General features: G+C 43.1%; 1 protein-coding gene across 4 annotated transcripts in view; it reads right to left on the minus strand.

Annotated features, from left to right (window-relative positions):
* Positions 1-1,799: 1,799 nt before the first annotated feature.
* Positions 1,800-21,368, minus strand: part of MTRR (5-methyltetrahydrofolate-homocysteine methyltransferase reductase) — a 221,547-nt gene continuing 201,978 nt past the window's right edge. For 3 of the 4 annotated variants that reach the window (XM_033929722.1, XM_033929721.1, XM_033929723.1), the window contains 2 exons: positions 13,679-13,861; positions 1,800-2,179 (listed from right to left, as the gene is read on the minus strand). In XM_033929722.1, the coding sequence (XP_033785613.1) occupies positions 2,035-2,179; positions 13,679-13,861 (328 nt within the window). In that variant the 3' untranslated portion in view covers positions 1,800-2,034. The remainder of the gene's footprint in view (positions 2,180-13,678; positions 13,862-21,368) is intronic. The other variant, XM_033929724.1, reaches the window with a different exon arrangement.

Here is a 21,368-nt window from a genome sequence, read left to right on the forward strand (position 1 = left end):
GGGATAACCTCGTGATGTCAATCTTTCTTGCAATTTCTTTGATTGCTTTTGATATTCATTCAAATTAGTGCAATTTCTTCGGATTCTCAACATTTGAGAAAAAGGTAAACTTTCTTTCAGTTTCAACGGATGACAACTGTCAAACTGTAGGAAAGTATTTCTATCGGTATTTTTCATGAAAACCTTAGTCACAAAAGTATTGTTTTCTTGGCATATATCTACATATAGAAAATGTATGTTGGTACTGGAACATTCCATTGAGAATTTTAAGATAAAGCCCTTGAACAAACTGGGCTGAGCAGGGGCATGCAAACTGAAGCTGAGGCTTAAGTTTGTTCTCTTTCCCTGTTTCAGGGAAGAACTGAATCAAGTTTGTTTGACTATGAACTCTCATATGTTTGAAGGAAGTTATGAGGTAATAATTTCCCTTACACACTTTTGCCTGAAGGAAAAGACTGGAACAAGTATTGCCAGACCAGGAAAGGAAGTGTATGCTTTTGAACTGTGGTAAAAAAAAATTCTTGTACAGAAAGTTTGTTTTCATTTTTGAATTGCAACAAATTCTTATGTTCTCTGGATGTCTGTTTTGTTTTGGTATCAGCTTATTTGACAAACCAACAATAAAAAGCTGATTTTGTTTAAAAGTACTACACTGGCTTGTGTTTCCATGTTTTCTATAAACGGCATTCTGAATGGGTAAAAACAGTGAATGAGTTATTCCTACTTGAAGAAAGTCTTCCCTCTTTCTAGGGAAACCACGCCAAGGCCTCAGAAAAGACACTGTGCAGGCTACCTGTAAACTAGGCAGGGCTGGCAGTGTGACAGGCCAGGAAACTTGCATGCTATTTCACTGGGTGGAGTTACATCTTCTGTCTCTCTCTGCAGCGCATGTGGCCGGAGTCAACAATGTACAAGCAGACTTCCTCACTTGATAAGTCTTGGACCCGGGAGAATGAGCCCTCTCGCAAAGAGTGTTCCATCTTATCATGCAGCACTGGGGCCATCCGCAGATGGACTTGATGGTTTCAGCCAGGAACTCGAAGGTCAGGTGCTTCTTCAGTCAAAGAACAGAGCACGGAAGTTTAGGACAGGTTGCCTTGGTTCAGCCCTGGCCAGCTCACAAACTCCTTTATGTGTTCCCTCCATGGCCTCTGGTTGGTTGGGTCATTCGTCAGATAGCATTGCATCCTGGCCTAGTGATCCTAGTTGTTCCAGACTGGTCGCATCATTCGGGATAAGCGGATCTCATACGTCTTCAGCGGGACCGGAAGCTCAAGCTCCCTCTTTATCGCGACCTTCTCAGTCAGGGTCCGGTGCCCATGGAGAACCAATAGTGGTTTGGTCTTATGGCATGGCTCTTGAGCACTCAGCCTTGATGGAGCGTGGTTATTCTGATGTGGTCATTTTGAAGCTTTTGTTGTCCATGAACCCCTCAACTATGCCTTCTTATGCCTCATCCTGGAAAGCTTTCCAACAGTGGTGTGCCAAGTACCAGGAAGAGCCTGTGCGGGCTCCCATTCTGGTGGTTCTGGCTTTTCTTCAGGCAGGCTTAGATAAGGTTTTAGCTGTGGCCTTAAGGTTCCAGTGGCAGGTCTTTCGTGCTTCCAAGCACATAAGGGTTCCAGTTCGCTTACTGCTCATCCCAATGTGTCCAGGTTTCTGAGAATTTCGTTTCGCTTGTGATCTCCCTTGTGTCATCCTTTCCCTATGTGGAATCTTACCATCATCCTGGAAGAAAAAAAACCCATTCAGAAAACATTTTTAAGTCACTGTCTCCAGAAACTCCTGAATCACAGACCTTGATTTTTTTTTCTTTATTGCTCAAACACATTCCACTACCATGACATATTATGAATTATCAAGAAAACATTCATGATTATTATGTAGATTAAAAACAAAACACATGTTGATGAACTGAATTTTTTTCAGAAGTTATTCTACAAACAATATATAAGGCTTCATTTAAAAATAACTTTATTCAAATAAAGGAGAGTGTGTCTCTGAAAACAGTTTACTGTTCACTTTTTCAGGCATTTAAGCCCAGACATCCTCCAAATATCTCTTCTCCTCTCGTAGTGTGGCCATGATATTCAGAGCTTCAAGCTTGTCCACAGTGAGCTCTGTGCTCAAAATATCCATGAGAGCTTCAGTCACGTCTTTGGCCATGTGCTTTCCATCTCTATTAAATAAAAACAGTTTATTGGTTAAGAAATTATCTCAGACAATGCCACTGTTTTTCATTTTTAGTGTGCAACATAAGACCAACACTTAGGACCCTCTTTATAAAGTCAAAGTAGTGATTTCTGTGCAGCAAATGCTCCGAAGCCCAAAGGAACTGAATGAGCTTTGATGCATTTGCCAGGGGGGCAATTGCTACCACAGCTTTGTAAAAGGAGCCCTTAGCCTACTGTTAAAATTATTGTGCAGTGGTAAATAAACTTATGAAGCAGAGTCTCTTCATTATAAACACAGATCAGAATTCACTGTATGGCACAGTGTGTTGAATGTGCAGTACTATGTTTAATTCATTTTTCTTCTTGAATTGATTCATTCAGCACTTGTTCTTGATCTTCAGTTTAATTAGCAAGGTTACTCACCTGTAGCAGGTATTATCCAAGGACAGCAAGCAGATATTCTCACATGTGGGTGATGTCATCCACAAAGCCCTGGGCAAGGATAGTCAAAAAGTATACTGTCACTTTAAAACTTTGACTGCCCATAGCACGTGTGCATCGGTGCCTTCCCGCCCAACGTTGGCTCACAGATCATCAGTTCAGTAAAAAAAAAAAAAAGCTAAGAAGCTAACCAGCGGAGGTAAGAGGGTTGTGAGACTATCTGCCTGCTGTCCTAGGATAATACCTGCTACACCTTGCTTTATCTGAAGACAAGCAGGCAGTTTATTCTTACACATGAGACCCCCTATATGCCAGGATCATGCCTGTGAGAAGAGGGTTATTGAGAACTATCATGAGCCTGGCAAACCCAAACAGGAAGTTGGCATTTAAATGACATTTAAAATTATTAGTTGTATTAATTAGTTATGGTTTATTGAGATTTGATTGTTTTAGAGTTTTATTTTTAGAATTTTTATTATTAGAATTGTTATTATTGAGATGTTGATTGTTTATTATGGTTTATTATTGAGATTTTGATTGTTATAGAATGTTATCATTAGAATTTTATTATTAGAATTGTTACTATTGAGATGTTGATTATTATGGTATTTTATGAAAAAAAACTTAAAAATTAACTAGGCTGTTATGTGGTATATAAAGTTTTTAATAAACATAAATATTTAAATGGAGAATAAATTTTGTAGAACTGCATAGCCAAACCAACTATCCCATCTGGAATGATTCTCCAAACAGTGGGATGTAAAGGTAAGAATTGAGGGCCAGGTGGCTGCTTTACAGATGTTCTCAATGGGAGTAAAATGTAGATGGTCTACTGAAGTTGCCACTGCTTGAACTTTATGTGTTGTGACACAGCCTTCAAACGTCATCTCAGCCTGAGTATTGCAAAAAGAGATGGAGGGGCATAATCGAAAGGAACGTCTAAGTCCATTTTAGTCCAAGTCGCAAGTCGTCCAAAGTTGAAAACAGCTTAGGACACATTTTCGAAAAATACGTCCAAATTATTTTCCATTTCCAAAAACATCTAACTATGGGGCTCATAATCGAAAGAGAAAAACGTCCAAAAGCCGGCCTAAGTCGGCACTTGGACGAACATTGTCAAAATACATCCAAGTGCCCATAATAAAAACAGGTTTTGGATGTATTTCTAAACGACTTAGGCCTTCATAGTGCCGCTGAACGACCATAGTTAAACAGGGCGTTTCAGGAGGAGTGTCGAGGGCGGGATTTGAGCGGGACGTGGGCAGGCTTAGATTTAGTCGTACTGCATGTATAATCGAAAGTTATACAGTACAGGATAGACGGAACTTGGACGTTTTGACTTAGACTATTTAAAACATGGTCTAAGTCACATAAACCCACCTAAAGTGACCAGATAAGCACTGCAAACACATGATACATACCCCCCACACACTACCCCAGTGATCACTAACCCCCCTATAAAAATATTAATAACTTGAAAATTGTGCCTCCAGAACATCATCACCTGGCAGCCTGGCATAGGGACCCATGGAGAGGAGGACCCATGCCCATAAGCCCCTGTAATCACTGCATTGATATTGAAACATGTGAACTCCCCTATACACCCCCAAAACCCTTTTTTTACTGACATATAAGTGGCTCCTGCCGCCATAAAGGCTATTGGAATGGTAGATAAGTGTGTCTAGGGGATTCTGGAGGTGGTTTGGGAGCTGTAGTGAGGAAAAGACATGGCACCCTTTTTGTGAAGTTCACAGTGCCCTGTAAGGTACCCCACTACTTAGGTGCCATGTCTCAGTGTTTAGTCCATCACTTTGCAGACCCCTCCCATGTCCAACAGGGCTTGTTCTAGGCATTTTTGACTTGGATGTAAAGCGTTTTTGACTTGGATGAAAAGTTGGACGAAAATGTGGTATAAAAATGGATGATTTAGCGACTTGGATGATCAGATCGATCAGACGGACGTATACTTAGACGATTTTCAAAACAAAAAAAAAATGTGGACATATTTTTCGAAAATGTGTCCTAAGCTGTTTTTTACTTTGGATGACTTGCGATTTAGATGAAAACGGAATTAGACGTTCCTTTCGATTATGCCCCTCCACATGTCCATGATCTGATTGTCCAAGCTGTTAAATCGTCCATCCTTATACCACATTTTCATCCAACTTTACGTTCAAGGCAAAAACGCCTAGAAACAGACCTTTTGGACGTGGGAGGGGGCTACAAAGTGATGGACTGGACAACTTAAATAGTGGGGTACCTTACAGGGCACTGCTGAGAATATAAAAAAAAAGGTGCCATGTCTTCATTTCACTACAGCTCCCTTATAGGTCATGGTGAGCCCCCCCAAACCACCTCCAGAATCCCCTAGACCCACTTATCTAAAACCCAATAGCCCTTATGGCTGCAGGATCCACCTATATGCCAGTATAAAAGGGTTTGGGGGTGTATTGGGGAGTGCACATGTTTCAATATCAATGCAGTGATTACAGGGGTTTATGGGCATGGGTCCTTCTCTTCATGGGTCTCTAACCTACCCCCAAGACAGCTTAAGATGCATCTGTGCAGCACACGTAGGCTTTCCTATGCCAGGCTGCCAGGTGATAATGTTCTGGAGGCACAATTTTCCAGTTGTGATTAATATTTTTATGGGGGGGAGGGGGGGAGGGGGGGCGGTGATCACTGGGGTAGTGTGTGGGTCTGTATTATGTGTTTGCAGTGCTTATCTGGTCATTTTAGGTGGGTTTTTGTGACTTAGACCATGTTTTAAATGGCCTAAGTCACAATGTCCAAGTTCCGTCAATCCTATGCTGTATAACGTTCAGTTATACATGCAATACGACTAAGGGCTCCTTTTACAAAAGTGCGTTAGGGCCTTAACGCACAGAATAGTGCATGCTAAAATGCTGCACATGCTAGCCGCTACCGCCTCCTCTTGAGCAGGCGGTAATTTTTGGGGTAGCACGCATTAATCTGGTGCGTGCGCTAAAAACGCTAGCGCGCCTTTGTAAAAGGAGCCTTGAGTTTAAGCTGGCCCACGTCCTGCCCAACTCCTGCCCTCGACACTTCTCCTGAAACGCCCTGTTTAGCTATGGTCGTTCAGTGGCACTCTGAAGGCCTAGGTCGTTTATAAATACGTCCAAAATCCATTTTTATTATCGGCACTTGGTCATATTTTGACAATGTTCGTCCAAGTGCCAACTTAGGCCGGTTTTTGGACGTTTTTCTCTTTCGATTATGAGCCCCATATAGTCCACCAGCCATGTGAAGATGGTTCTCTTGGTGACAGGAGCTCAAGCCTGTTAGGATCAAATGACAGGAACAGCTACGTAGAAGTTCTGTGAGGTTTGGTTATATTCTGGAGCACAATGAGCACTATTTCCCTTTAAAAGTGCTGAAAACCACTCTAGCTGCAAGAAAAGTGATGGTTAGTTGAGAAAATACAGTAAAAAGGCAGTTATAAAGGGAATTTAGCCCTTTAGACTGGCATACCTCAGGATTTTGGGTTTATTTGGGGGTTTTTCCAGAACAGACTCCATGGCTCTCAAAGCTAGAGGGTTGACCAACCAGGGGGCCAGGCTGCTGGCTGAGGCACCTTTACAAAAATATAGGGAGATGGGGGGTAGGATCCAGCACGAGACCCGTCAGTTTAACACCCCTGAGGTCTGATGGATCCTCACACAGGACCCATCCAAGTTCTATCTGGCCCAAAAGGGGAACCAGGAATCCAAACACAAAGTTAGTGGGGATGGACAGACCTGATAATCCTAAGGCCTGATTGGTCCAGGCTCCAAGAGCCTGGGCCAATCAGGCCTTAGACTTAGCGGGGATGGCCGGGAAGGGGCGGGCCTGCCTCATTTCGACGAGGCGGGCCTGCCAACAATTTAGAGGTTAGTTGGGGGGGAGGCTAGGGGAGTCATCGGGGGGGAAGCCCGGGGGGGGTCATTAGCGTGGGGGGTCCGGAGGGGGTGTGGTTTTCCAGCAGGAGGGGTTAGGCACCCTTCTGCGTCGATTGGGAGTTTTTTTGGGGGCGGCATTCCGGCAGGAGGGTTTGGTCACCCTCCTGACGGCGATCAGGAGTGTCGGGGGGGTGTTCCGGCAGGAGGGGTTGGGCACCCTCCTGCCGGCGATCGGTCAGGCGGCCGTTATACTTATCAAGGCATCCTATACAGAATCAGGGCCTAACTGCCCAATATTCTGCACTACTGTATTTAGTCGCCTAAGTGCTAACATTCAGCACAAGATGGCAGTTAGTGGATAGCCGGCTATATTGTGTATTTTGCAGATAGCTAGCTATCTGCAAAATTCAAATGGCTCGTCAGCTAACAGTAAAATTGAGCTGCTTAAATAGCTGGTCTGTCTCTGGGTGCATCTTTCTTTCTGGCTTACCCCTGTAAATGCATTATAAAGTACACCCAAATTAAATATGTGGTTTTTTAGCAGATCAGTTAAAATCTTTCTTGGAGCTGAAAAAGATAGCTTGATGAAGTATATACAGGTGCAATAAATTAATGGTAGCAAATTTTTTGGAATTAGTGTGAAGCCTTACTTATTATTTTATGCAAATTGATTTATTCTCTCATATTATGTAGGCTGCATCCCCCTTTAATTGTGGTCTAAGGAAGGATGTATAACTATGTCGCCTGTAAATTTTTGTTGGATGTATATTACCATTATCTACTGTATTTCTATAACAAGAAGTTAATTTTCTTGTAAAAATTTGGTGAAAATATAAATAAAGAATAAAAATAAATAAATAAATAGCTGGTCTGTCTTTAGCCACTATAAACTTAGCCAGCCAGCACTGAATATCGATATGGCTGGCTAAGTTTTTAGCAGCCAAAAATACACCGGATAATCAGTGCCAGTTACTGGAAATGGCCTGACACTGAATATCCAGGCTCAGCGCTGACAACGAGGGTCAACCCAGCTAACTCTTGTGGTTTGAATATCAGCTCCTAAGTGCAGTAGCGTACTAAGGGGGGGGAGGTCCGCCCCGGGTGCCAGCCCTGAAGGGGTGCTCCCGGCCTTGCCGTTCAGTCCCCCCCACCCCCGAAGGACCGCTTGCTCCCCTGGCCTCCCTGCACCAATTATGAAGCAGCCCGCAGCGGGATCGCGATGTCAGTGATCCCTGAGCTGCTTCGGCGCTGCTTCCTGCGCCGCGGTCCCGCTCCTCCCCTCCTCTGACATCAGAGAAGGGGCAGGACCGCGGCGGAGGAAGCAGCTCCGAAGCAGCGAAGGGATCGCTGACATCACGATCCCGCTGCGGGCTGATTCAGGTGGTGCAGGGAGGCCAGGGGGCGAGCAGTCCTTCGGGGTGGGGCGGGCAGGCAGGCCGGCAGGCAGGCCTTCAAGGGGGGGGACAGGCAGGCCTTCAAAGGGGGAGACAGGCAGGCAGGCCTTCAAAGGGGGGACAGGCCTTCAAGTGGGGAGGCGGGCAGGCAGGCTTTCAAGGGAGGGACAGGCCTTCAAAGGGAGGGTACATGCAGGCAGGCTTTCAAGAGAGGGACAGGCAGGCCTTCAAGGGGGGGACAGGCCTTCAAGGGGGGGCAGGCCTTCAAGGGTCTAAGGAAGGATGTATAACTATGTCGCCTGTAAATTTTTGTTGGATGTATATTACCATTATCTACTGTATTTCTATAACAAGAAGTTAATTTTCTTGTAAAAATTTGGTGAAAATATAAATAAAGAATAAAAATAAATAAATAAATAGCTGGTCTGTCTTTAGCCACTATAAACTTAGCCAGCCAGCACTGAATATCGATATGGCTGGCTAAGTTTTTAGCAGCCAAAAATACACCGGATAATCAGTGCCAGTTACTGGAAATGGCCTGACACTGAATATCCAGGCTCAGCGCTGACAACGAGGGTCAACCCAGCTAACTCTTGTGGTTTGAATATCAGCTCCTAAGTGCAGTAGCGTACTAAGGGGGGGGAGGTCCGCCCCGGGTGCCAGCCCTGAGGGGGTGCTCCCGGCCTTGCCGTTCAGTCCTCCCCACCCCCGAAGGACCGCTTGCTCCCCTGGCCTCCCTGCACCACCTATGAAGCAGCCCGCAGCGGGATCGCGATGTCGGTGATCCCTGAGCTGCTTCGGCGCTGCTTCCTGCGCCGCGGTCCCGCTCCTCCCCTTCTCTGACGTCAGAGAAGGGGCAGGACCGCGGCGGAGGAAGCAGCTCCGAAGCAGCGAAGGGATCGCTGACATCACGATCCCACTGCGGGCTGATTCAGGTGGTGCAGGGAGGCCAGGGGGGCGAGCGGTCCTTCGGGGGTGGGGGGGACTGAACGGCAAGGCTGGGAGCACCCCCTCAGGGCCTGATTCAGGTGGTGCAGGGAGGCCAAGGGGCGAGCAGTCCTTCGGGGTGGGGCGGGCAGGCAGGCCGGCAGGCAGGCCTTCAAGGGGGGGGACAGGCAGGCCTTCAAAGGGGAGACAGACAGGCAGGCAGGCCTTCAAAGGGGGGACAGGCCTTTAAGTGGGGAGGCAGGCAGGCAGGCAGGCTTTCAAGGGAGGGACAGGCCTTCAAAGGGAGGGGACATGCAGGCAGGCTTTCAAGAGAGGGACAGGCAGGCCTTCAAGGGGGGGACAGGCCTTCAAGGGGGGGCAGGCCTTCAAGGGGATCAGGCAGGCAGGCAGGCCTTCAAGGGGGGGGACAGGCAGGCAGGCAGGCCTTCAAGGGCGGGTGCAGGCTTTCGGAGGGGAAGTGCAGGCCTTCGGGGGGGGAGTGCAGGCCTTCAGGGGTGGGATGCAGACCTTTAAGGGGGGACAGGCCTTCAGGGAGGGGGGCCCTGGTGTAGAAATACGCGGAGGGAATGGGGGAGTTCAAAGAGATGTGCATATGCCGGACTTTGGGTGGGAAGAAATAATGGGTCTGAAAATAGAGAAGAGGGAGAGAGATGATGGACCATAGTTTTTAGAGAGGGAAGGAACAGAAAGGGAGAGAAGTTGGACACAAGGGATGGTGTGGAGGGGGGTTTAGAGATACTGGATAGGAGGGTAGTTGGGAAAAGAAAGGGAGAGATGGTGGACCCTGGGTTGGTGGGGAAGGAGGGAGAGATGCTGGATGGAAGAAAAGATAGATCTATGGAGGGAGACGAAAAAGGATAGATGCCAGACCTCCTGGGGAGGGAAGGGAAATGGGGAGGACAGAGATAGCAGATGGATGGTTAGCATGCTGAAAGAAGGAAGAAGGAGACCCTGGCAAGCAAGTTATCAGAAGACAACCAGAGCCTTGGACCAACAAGATTTGAAAAATAACCAGACAACAAAAGGTAGAAAAACTAATTTTATTTTCTGTATTTGTGATTACAATATGTCAGATTTGAAATGTGTATCCTGCCAGAGCTGGTGTAAGACCGCAAACGTGAGCTAGGATTTAACAGAGAGGAAAAGTCCTTTTTGTTTCTTTATTTTATTTACACCACAGCGCCAGTGTGGTTAGGAGAAGCCAAAGGGGGGTGAAAAAGCTATAAAATAAACCTACTAGGATGTTTTAAAAATAAACAAACACCCAATTGGGCAGGAAAGTTGAATGGAAAAACCAATTCAATAGGCTGAATCTAATCGAAAAAATTTTTTTTCTTGAATCGGGTAGCACTAGTTTGCGCTACTGTCTTAGACTTTAGGACCTGGGATTGGAGAGAGATGGCATCCTCAGTACTTTATAATCCAAGTGAAACGAGGATTTGGTCAGACTTTTGAAGGGTCTGCAAAAGAAAAATATTGTATAGGCCGGGGACATGAGACAGCAGGAAACGGGAACTTTTCTTCCTTCTATTTTTGTGAATGGCAAGGCTGAGGATGTCAGAGAGTTCAATTAAAATATGTGGTTTATAAGAAAATATAATAATGTGTTTTATAAAGTTTATAAGCATTGCTGGCCTACCCGGTGAGGTGTTCCTAATGGTGGTGGTGGTGGCGGCAGCGTGTCAATGTGTTGAGAGGAAGAGGTGGTCTGGGAAATTCTGCTGAGCAAACTCCGGGCCCATTTCCACCCCCCAGTTAGTCCACTCAACTCAACTGGTTCACACATTGAGTGGGTCTTTGGGTGTTGTGCCTGGGTAGTTGTTTTGGGATCTCTTCCAGTGGTTTGTCAGTATCTCCTTGTGGTCCAAGGAAGGAAACTTTGTTAACCTTAGCATTGACCTTCAGAATATGTTTGTAACAGCGCTGCTTGTGTGGCATTAGACTATGTAGTGATCGAAAGAAAAAAACAGATCTTTGCACATTTTTGCACTATATGGTGGGTGTATGAGGAGATTCATATTTCCTGCACAGCTAAGCCTTGTGAAGTTACCTTGTTCTTTCTGTATTTGACATCTAGCAAGGTCTCTGTTTGGAAGGAAAGAACTAAGCTTAAAAATGAAGTGGCCAGAAGTTATGGTAAAAGCAGATAGCATTGCTGATTTTAAGAAAGGTTTGGACAAATTCCTGGAGGAAAAGTCCATAGTCTGTTATTAAGACATTGGGGAAGTGTCTGCTTGCCCTGGATCGGTGGCATGGAATGTTGCTACTCTTTGGGTTTTGAACAGGTACTAATGACCTAGATTGGTTATCATGAGAATGGGCTACTGGGCATGATGGACCATTGGTCTGACCCAGTTAGGCTATTCTTATGTTATGTTCTCATCTGTAGGGGCCTTTGTTTTCACTTCTTATTTTAATGTATTTTTTTTCTGGGAACTTATCAGTGTTTTTTAGAATGGGAACAAAAATGGAAGAGAATTAATGTGTGTGGAATGGGGGGGTGGTGGTTAACTAATTTCTTCAGCTAAATAATTAAATCCACCTCAACCAGACATAGGAGAACTTGCACACCATTCACACACCCTCCAACCAAAAACGTCAAAAGAAAAAAACTGTTCGAAAACTTCCTAGCTATTCGAGCTGCAACACTCGACCCCGAACTCTACAATCTATTGACCTCGACCACAGACTACAAAACCTTCAAAAAAGAAATAAAATCCCTTCTATTCAAAAAACACATAAAACCAAACTAACACAATCAGAACTGTCCCAAGCATCACCTGCAACTACTCCATATGTACTTCTCATGTCATGACAATTCAGTCTTAATTTATGTTATGTTATGTTTGGAATAATGGTTACATATATGAGGTTCAATAAAAGAATATTTTCACTCCCTGTTTCTTTTCTGACCATTTATACCGTTTCATGGTTATTACAAAAAATATTTTTTGCATGGGGGGTGTGTGGGGGGGGTGTCAAAAAATGATGGGCCCCGGGTGCCACATACCCTAGGTACGCCACTGCCTAAGTGTAAAAAATTACATTACAGATGTGTGTGAAACATTTCTCTTGCAAATTTTCTTCCTAAGCTCCCTTTTAAGAGCACGACATACATTATGTAAAACTTCCAATAACCTAAGTAATATTTAAAAATTTATACTAACAATTTTTATTGTAAATACATAAAATATGGCCCAATATTAAAAGCACTTCTGTACTGTAGCAGCATACACTGCTTTAATATTGGCACTATCTAAGAGAAAGGATAGACTGTTGGCATTTTGCCTAATTCTACAGACATTTTAGACCCTGATTCTGGAAACAGCGCCTGCATTTTCCCCCGTCTGCTTTTTTCTTAGTCTTTATTCCTTTGAATCTATTGCTTTTAACTTTGTTAACCGCCTTGATTTGACAATAATTGTTAAGAAAAGCAGTATATCAAATACAGTATATACTTGAATATAAGTCGATCTGAATATAAGTCGAGACCCCATTTCCCCCCCCATAAAAGGAGGAAAAAATGGTTGACTCAAATTAAAGTCGGGCAGCTTAATATTTAAGTGTCTTGCCCCGTCAGGCTCTACACCCAGCCCCCTTCCTTCCTCCCCTCCCCTGTCAGGCTCTGCGCCCAGCACCCTTCCATCCTCCCCTCTCCTGTCTGGCTCTGCACCCAGCATCCTTCCATCTTCCCCTCCCCTGTCAGGCTCTGCACGCTCCCTCCCAGGCTCTGCCCTCTGTCCCCCCTCCCTGCCCTATCTTCCTACCTCTGCCGATCGTTGTGGAGGTGCAGTGGGCAGGAGCAAGCTTTCCAAACTCCTGCCCTACTGCTAATCGGCTGCACGGATCCACTTAGTCCATTTCAGCGGCATGAGCAGCAACGTGATTTGGCGCTGCTTCTCGGCACTGAGTGGCTTCCTTACTGGCTCCCACAAATTCTCGTGGGCAGACTTTATAGAATTAGGACCTTAATATGCAGGAACAAGCTGCCACATGATCATATTAAGGAGTTTTGCCGTAGTTTGCCTGCTTCTGCACATTAAGCCATGCAATATTGAATTTTTATAATTTCTTTATTGGGGGCATAGCATGGGCAGATAGTGAGCATGGAAGTCTTACCCCCACCCCCCTCTTTTTATGAAGCCACATTAGCGTTTTTTATCGCAGATGACAGTGATAAAAGTTCCAACACTCATAGGAATTCTATGAGTGTCAAAGTTTTTACCGCCATGACCGGCGATAAAAAACACTAGCACGGCTTCATAAAAGGGGTGGTTAGTTAGCTAGCTCATTACACTTAATGCGTGCTAACACAGAGAGCATGTGACCATGACAGATGACCTCTGTGTCCATTCTCCTTTAACATCTATCTACTTTAATCACTTTTAATAAATTCTTAGGGGCCCATGACCCTAATTGCCTAGGGGGCCAGATCACTGTCAGTCTGCCCCTGAATAAGACTTGCAAAGTGTTTTGGTATTCAAAGGGAGCAGGTATCATTCATTATTCTAAATGTTAATGCACAACCTGCAATAAAAAATAATAAGAATGCCCCTTCTTGATGCAGCATTGTTTTTTGACTTGTTGCACATTAAAGCCCAAAACTTGGCACACTTGAGTAGAAGGACCCATAAATGCCACAGCTGGAGTTCTAAAAAAAATTTTTAAGCATATTGATGGAACATTAACCTCTATGGTCTGTATAACATCACTACTAAATTTATTTGTGAAGTCAGCAAAGCTGCATGCTGTCCCAAACATATATAACAGTCTTCTGAAATATTTCCGCTTCATTAGCATCTTTGATTTTCTGACTACATACCCACACACATAGAAGTAACCTTTTTCCTTCACTAAGATTCTTGCAATATCTTGAGAACACACTCGGAGATAATCTTGCACATATTTCTGTGCCACTCTTTCAGGATAGCTTGGAGTGTCTCTGGAGAAGCAGACTTTGAGGTGAGTCAATGTCCCATTTTCAAGGAAACACTTCAGCTCCTCTCTGAAACAAAATGCACAACATTTAGTCATTTTGTAATAAGTGCCTTCCTAAGAATTTGAATTTTAAGTGAAGAAGGCATTTTGAATGCCTTTTGATGAGGCTCTTTTGAACCTGGGCGTGGCAGCCTATTAAAAATGGACAGCTATGTGGTGGAATGGGCAAGCATGAAAAATAAAATAGCCATTATATTTTCCTTCCATTGCTCTGGATTTACTAGTCAGGGTTTGTTTATAAGATAAGGAGCTATCCAAGGGCAAAGGAGGAGGGTTTAAATGGCTAGATAAAATTACAATAGGAGAAGCCAGAACACAAACTAGATAAAACATACAGGGGATAATATATTGACCTAAATATGTGTTTTTGTGCTGAGGTCACTGGAAACAGGAGTAGGCCTTCTCTCATGTCACTAGAATTAATATATAAGCTCTGCTGAAGACCAGAGAAGATACACACAGGCTGTAGCTTAGTTTTATGAAGTCCCATTGTTTCAATGTGTGTCCAGTCTCCAGAGACCTGCAGAACAGATAAGGTTTGGCTTTTGACCTGGTTGCTATAGAGATGGATTTTTCTTCTTACTACAGAGATTACATTCCAGGGGAGGGGGTTTCCCTCTCCTTTTTTGCAGGGTAAAGTTAGAAATGCTAATTGGATATACAAAATGATGAATTAAATTTAGTGAACTAATAACTTAGGGACTTTCATATTTAAGGGTTCAGATTGAAATATAATTACCTCTAACAATTGTACTGGAGAAGTCATATAGGAAAATGTAGGGTCTGTGGGAGTGGATTGGCCACTCCCCTTTTCTTTCACTGAGACACGGGATTTTCAGTGCATGCTCTTAAATGACTTAGTCACATGGGAGCAGTAGTTGACTTTTAAAGAGAAATGATTTAAAGCTGTGTGAATGGATAATTTTTCCTCTGTAAGTTTATTATATTGTAATACTTTTTCCTGGTTTCTTCTGTACTTTTTCTTTATTAGATAAGCTAGTATTAAAATGTAACTTTTAAGAATTCTTGTGTGAGGGGGACGGACACTCCCCCAATATGCATACAAGCGCCTTATATGGTATCAGGTATTCATGACCAATTAGATGCAGGCAGTAAAATGTCGTCATGTATTAGGTATATTTAAGTGAACCTAGCAGAACAGAATTTTGAGGGCATTATGTCAGGGAAGTTGCATTTACACTCTCTGACTTGTAATGTTCCTCCATTGTACAAATGAATGCCTTGAAACAGGACTGTCTGTTGAATTTTAATAAAACAAGATTTTATCTGGAATATTTGTACAATTATCATCATTTCAGTTCACCTATGGGCAGGGTAGAACCAAAATTCTGCTCACTTTTTATAAGGGGTTCATTACAAACTGAAGTGATTTTTTTTGCATTTTTTTTTATATCAAATGTGTTGCCCAACATTTTAAAAGAGATTTTATGTTATATTTTGATAATACTGGATAAAGGTTTGTGGTTGTTTTTGTTGCTTTTGTAAAAGGGGATTTTTAAAGAACCTTCTCCTTTTGGACTGTTTTCTCCCTTAGTTCAAATGGTAAAGCTAATACTACTCTAAAGTTCTGTTTCTTCCTGTCTTCTAGTCTTGCTATAAAGATCCACTCACCAATTAGATTAGATAGAATGGCTTGGAATTGATTGGAAGGGGAAACCAGGAAAGTAGTTAGGTCAAATTTTAATTATCCTTGAAAGAATAATACCTAAGAAAATTTCAGGCGGTCTTGACTTATAAATATCTTTTTAGTTGTGTGAGTTAACTTGTCAAAGGGAACCATAACAGATGACAAACCCAGATACAAAAACACTTTTTATGGTCTTGTTTCATACTCTAATAACAAGGGGACAAGCAAATTGCACTTCCCAGGTGTAATAATCTATGCTATCCTTTAGCAAAGTGTCTCTCAAACTGTGTGCCACAGAACAGTGGTGTGTCCCAAAGAGATTTTGGGTATGCCACAACAGATTGCAGAATTTTATTTTATTTTTTAAAATTCCCTTCATAAGTATACTGTACATTAGAATAGATGACATGTACATCGCGTACGCTAGTCTGTCAATGTTATGAACATCTGTGTGCATAAAGATGCAACCGCCCAGAGAAGCATCATTCTTTGACATGATTAGTCCTTGAAAACTAATGGCAAGTAATTTTAGTTATATTTTTTATGCAGTAGTTATCCTAACCTGAGCAACAAAGCAATCAAGGCTTTGTTACCATTTGGATCTTATCTTTGTGAACTTGGATTTTCAGCTCTGACAGAAACTGAAAAATGAAGACGACTGCAGATGGTGGATGCTGAAATGCGTGTTTGCTTATCAACTATTGAGCTGCATTTTGAGTTCATTTGCACTCAAAAACAAGCATATCCATCAAATTGATTAGCACTTCTATTCTATCTGTTTTAGTTTCACCGTTGTTACAATTACCCACACATAGCTTAAAGAACTTTAAATAAATATATGTCAAATTTAACTTTTTGTTGGTTTTGCAATTTTACAATTTCAATTATAATGTGCCGAAAAAACAGTTGCTCTATTCAGTGTGCTGGAGCTAAAAAAAAAGTTTGAGAGACACTGCTTTAAAACTGATTTTCCCATGCTAATTTTACTCCCAGAGCTCCTTTTATCAAGCCACGCTAGCGAGGTTAACGTGTGCGACTTTTCATCACACGTTAACCCCCTGCGCTGGCCAAAAACTACCACCTACTCAAGAGGAGGCGGTAGCAGCTAGTGTGTCCCGCGGTTTAGCACGCACTATTAGGTACATTAAACCGCTAGCCTGGCTTGATAAAAGGAGCCCCCAATGCAGATGGAAATTTTTCTCACCAAACACCTCCAATTTGCTATTTCCAAAACCTATTTTCTAGATGGATTTCTTTGGAAACTGTCTGCAGTACATCTAAATCTGAAACGGGCATGTTAGAGGTATGATTTGGGCAGGACTAGGGTGGACATGATTTTTTCAGCAATAATTTAACATTTTAGAAAATGTCCAGGGCACAGTGTAGATTTTTTATGCTAGACCTCTTTTAACAAGAAATAAGTGCCAAAAGGGTGCCCAAACTGACCACATGATCACTGGAAGGATGAAGCCATGACCCCCCCACTCCTAAACACACACACTCCTCCAGTGATCACCGACCCCCTCTCAACTTTTAAAGAAGTAAGCAATACAGTATATACCTGCCTTTATGATAGCTTCAGATGTTATGCTAAGTGTACATAGCACATGTGAAACAAGTCACAGGAAAATGAAATAGAGAGAAATGGGAGAGTTTAGCATTCTCATACTACTGTTCTGGGTTTTAAGCGCAAGTTGGATGCACACCTCCTTGCAAATCATATCGAGGGATACGGGAAATCCGGGTCTTCAACAAGGAGCACCTAACTGGGCCTCTGCGTGTGCGGGTTGCCGGACTAGATGGACCTAGGTCTGATCCGGTGAAGGCGTTTCTTATGTTCTTATGTTCATACAGCTTTTTACTGATGATCCAAATGATATGCAAAAATTCAAGTGCTGTACTGGATACAGTAGACCCTAGGAAGTTAATGCAAGTCCATCCAGTGAAGTTAATACAATGGTACTTGGATTCTTGGCAACCCCAAAATGTGCAGTAACTTAGATAAAAACATGAATCAGAAAAAATCAAGGAAGAAAGTGGATATAAAATTGTGGAGGATAAAAATGAACAACTATTTACAGAATATTCAGGCTCCTGACTGTTATTGGTTAGTTAGCTAGAAGAGATTTAACCAGTCAGTAGAAGTATTACCACAAACTTCCCCTGAATTGTCCAGATAGTGCCGAGATGTCTGTGGGCAGAATCTGTCACAGTCATAGTAACATAGTAACATAGTAGATGACAGCAGATAAAGACCCGAATGGTCCATCCAGTCTGCCCAACTTGATTCAATTTAAATTTTTTAATTTTTTCTTCTTAGATATTTCTGGGCAAGAATCCAAAGCTCTACTGTGCTTGGATTCCAACTGCCAAAATCTCCGTTAAAGCCTACTCCAGCCCATCTAAACCCTCCCAGCCATTGGAGCCCTCTCTAGCCCATCTTCCCCCAAACGGCCATATACAGACACAGACCGTGCAAGTCTGCCCAGTACTGGCCTTAATTCAATATTTAATATTTTCTGATTCTAGATCTTCTGTGTTCATCCCATGCTTCTTTGAACTCACTCACCGTTTTCCTCTCCACCACCTCTCTCGGGAGCGCATTCCAGGCATTCACCACCCTCTCTGTAAAGTAGAATTTCCTAACATTGTTCTTGAATCTACCACCCCTCAACCTCAAATTATGTCCTCTGGTTTTACCATTTTCCTTTCTCTGGAAAAGATTTTGTTCTACGTTAATACTCTTCAAGTATTTGAATGTCTGAATCATATCTCCGCTGTCCCTCCTTTCCTCTAGGGTATACATATTCAGGGCTTCCATTCTCTACTCATACATCTTCTGGCGCAAGCCTCCTATCATTTTCATCGCCCTCCTCTGGACTGCTTCAAGTCTTCTTATGTCCTTCGACAGATACGGTCTCCAAAACTGAACACAATACTCCAAGTGGGGCCTTACCAATGACCTGTACAGGAGCATCAACTCCTTCTTCCTTCTACTGGCTATGCCTCTCTTTATACAGCCCAGCATCCTTCTGGCAGCAGCCACCGCCTTGTCACACTGTTTTTTTGTTTTTAGATCTTCGGACACTATCACCCCAAGGTCTCTCCCGTCCGTGCATATCAGCTTCTCACCTCCCAGCATATACGGTTCCTTCTGATTATTAATCCCCAAATGCATTACTCTGCATTTCTTAGCATTGAATTTTAGTTGCCAGGCATTAGACCGTTCCTCTACCTTTTGCAGATCCTTTTTCATATTTTCCACTCCCTCTTCAATGTCTATTCTGTTACAAATCTTGGTATCATCTGCAAAAAGGCACACTTTTCCTTCTAACCCTTCAGCAATGTCACTCACAAACATATTGAACAGGATCGGCCCCAGCACCGAACCCTGAGGGACTCCACTACTCACTTTTCCTTCCTCCGAGCGACTTTCATTAACCACCACCCTCTGGCGTCTGTCCAACAGCCAGTTTCTAACCCAGTTCACCACTTTGGGTCCTAACTTCAGCCCTTCAAGTTTGTTCAACAGCCTCCTATGAGGAACTGTATCAAAGGCTTTGCTGAAATCTAAGTAAATTACATCTAGCATATGTCCTCGAACCAGCTCTCTGGTCACCCAATCAAAAAATTCAATCAGGTTTGTTTGGCATGATTTACCTTTTGTAAAGCCATGTTGCCTCGGATCCTGTAACCCATTAGATTCAAGGAAGTATACTATCCTTTCTTTCAGCAACACTTCCATTATTTTTCCAACAACCGAAGTGAGGCTCACTGGCCTGTAGTTTTCTGCTTCATCCTTGTGACCACTTTTATGAATAGGGACCACATCCGCTCTCCTCCAATCCCCAGGAATCACTCCCGTCTCCAGAGATTTGTTGAACAAGTCTTTAATAGGACTCGCCAGAACCTCTCTGAGCTCCCTTAGTATCCTGGGATGGATCCCGTCTGGTCCCATTGCTTTGAGTTAAGTCGGTACTTAACAGTTAAGTCGGTACTTAACTGGTCAATGCTAACCCCCCCCTTGTAACCCTCCCCAGTCTAACTTGTTATACACTGGTGGAGTCCATTGGATAGGAGCAATGCCCACTCATTCCTACCCCTTACGGCTCCTTTCCAATATGGCCAGTGCAACCTCTAGCAACAGTCTTGTGGCACTTGGTCCTTAATCTGTGAGGGAAAGGAGATTGCATATTCAGGAGGTGGGGGTGGGGAAATCAGAGGAGGGTAACAAGCCTGTTTTTCATTTATGTGGGTCATGGCTGATATTCATCTGGGGCCCATATAATCAAGTTATTTTGGTCCTGGCTGAATATCAGCTAGGGCCCACATAATTCCAAAAGGCCCATATATTCAATGTTGGTACCTGCACAAACCCAGCATTGAATATTCAGGGCTAATTCTGCCCACAGCAGTCAGCATTAAAAAATGCCCTGAACATAGTAGGCTTAACATTGATCCATCTAGATTTATCCCAAAGGTAGAGAAAGCTGTTGATAAATCAAAATCTATAGAATACTGAGAAGGTTTTTAGGCATGGGACAGATGATAGTTAAGAAGCATGCATAGAAGTTCATGCAAATATTTTGATGAATTTTAAAGTTGAAGTGGTCAGGAGTGGGGAAATAAGAGGATAAATTAGAGGTTGGAGTTCTTCAATAATGATTCCCTAGAGAGAATAAAACAACTTGTGGGTTCCATATAGACGATGTTTTTTTCTTCTGACTACCCTCCAATTTCAAACTAAAAACAGTGTTCAGATGGTAGGTTATCCTGGCTGCATTATTGAAGTAGGGATCAATGCTAAATAAGTTGAAAGAAGTAGCAGTGACTCCATTTTAAAGAAAGGAGAAAGAACTTAACCTGTGTAAACTATAACCTATTTCTAAATACCTATGATATCCAAATTAATTGAGAAAGAACTGTAGCACAGGTTAGTTTCTTTGTGTAAGGCTATGATTTGTAGGATAGGGGTCAGTAGATTTCAGAAAGAGTTGTAGAACAGAAATCCTGATGGATCTGATGTATTATCTTGCTAAAATGGGTCAGTTTTGTTGGTGTCTTTTGATTTTCTTCAGCTTTTGATCTACTGGACACCATGTTGCTAAGTATGAGCGTCTTCAGGATGTCTCAGACGTGAGTGAGTGGCCAGGTGGCAGGACCAGCCGTTTTTCTGTTTGGGATCTCAGTGATGAGTTGGGGAAATAAATTTGTAGTTTAGATGCTATGTAGTTTGGTGCCATTTTGTGGAAAGTCTTAAAGGCTAACACTAAGGCTTTAAAGGTGCATCGTTTTTGGATGGATGTTTGCATGGATGTTTGTAAAGGGGTGACATGGCTGCGGAAGCCCAAGTTTTTTAGGAGTCGGATAGCAGCATTTTGCACACCTTAGAGCCGGGAGAGTGTTTTTGTGGGTAAGCCCACTAGTAGAGCGTTGCAATAATCTAAGCGGGATAGTACAAATGCGTCCAGGAGCTGGGCGAAATCGCTTTCTGAGAAATAAGCACAGATGCACTTTAGTTGGCAGAGGTAATAGAAGGAAGATGACACTAATTTTGATACATGGTCGGAGAGCAACAGGTTTGAGTCAAGAATCACTGCTAGGCTGCGGACGTTGTCTTTGGCTATAAGGGTTTCATTTCCCCAGGAGAGAGATGGGCGGGGATATGCGCAGGTGTCTTTATGTATCCAGAGAAGTTCAGTTTTAGATGCATTGAGTTGCAGTTTATTTGCAGTCATCAAGTTTTTTATTTCTGTTAGGCAGCAGTGAAGTTTTTTTATTTGTGCATCTCTCCAGCCCTAACATACATACACAATTATACATTTAATTGAATCTTAGCAGCTTGAAAGCCATGGATATTGGCTTT

Source organism: Geotrypetes seraphini, chromosome 2 (assembly GCF_902459505.1).
Source record: "Geotrypetes seraphini chromosome 2, aGeoSer1.1, whole genome shotgun sequence".
Lineage (NCBI taxonomy): Eukaryota > Metazoa > Chordata > Amphibia > Gymnophiona > Dermophiidae > Geotrypetes > Geotrypetes seraphini.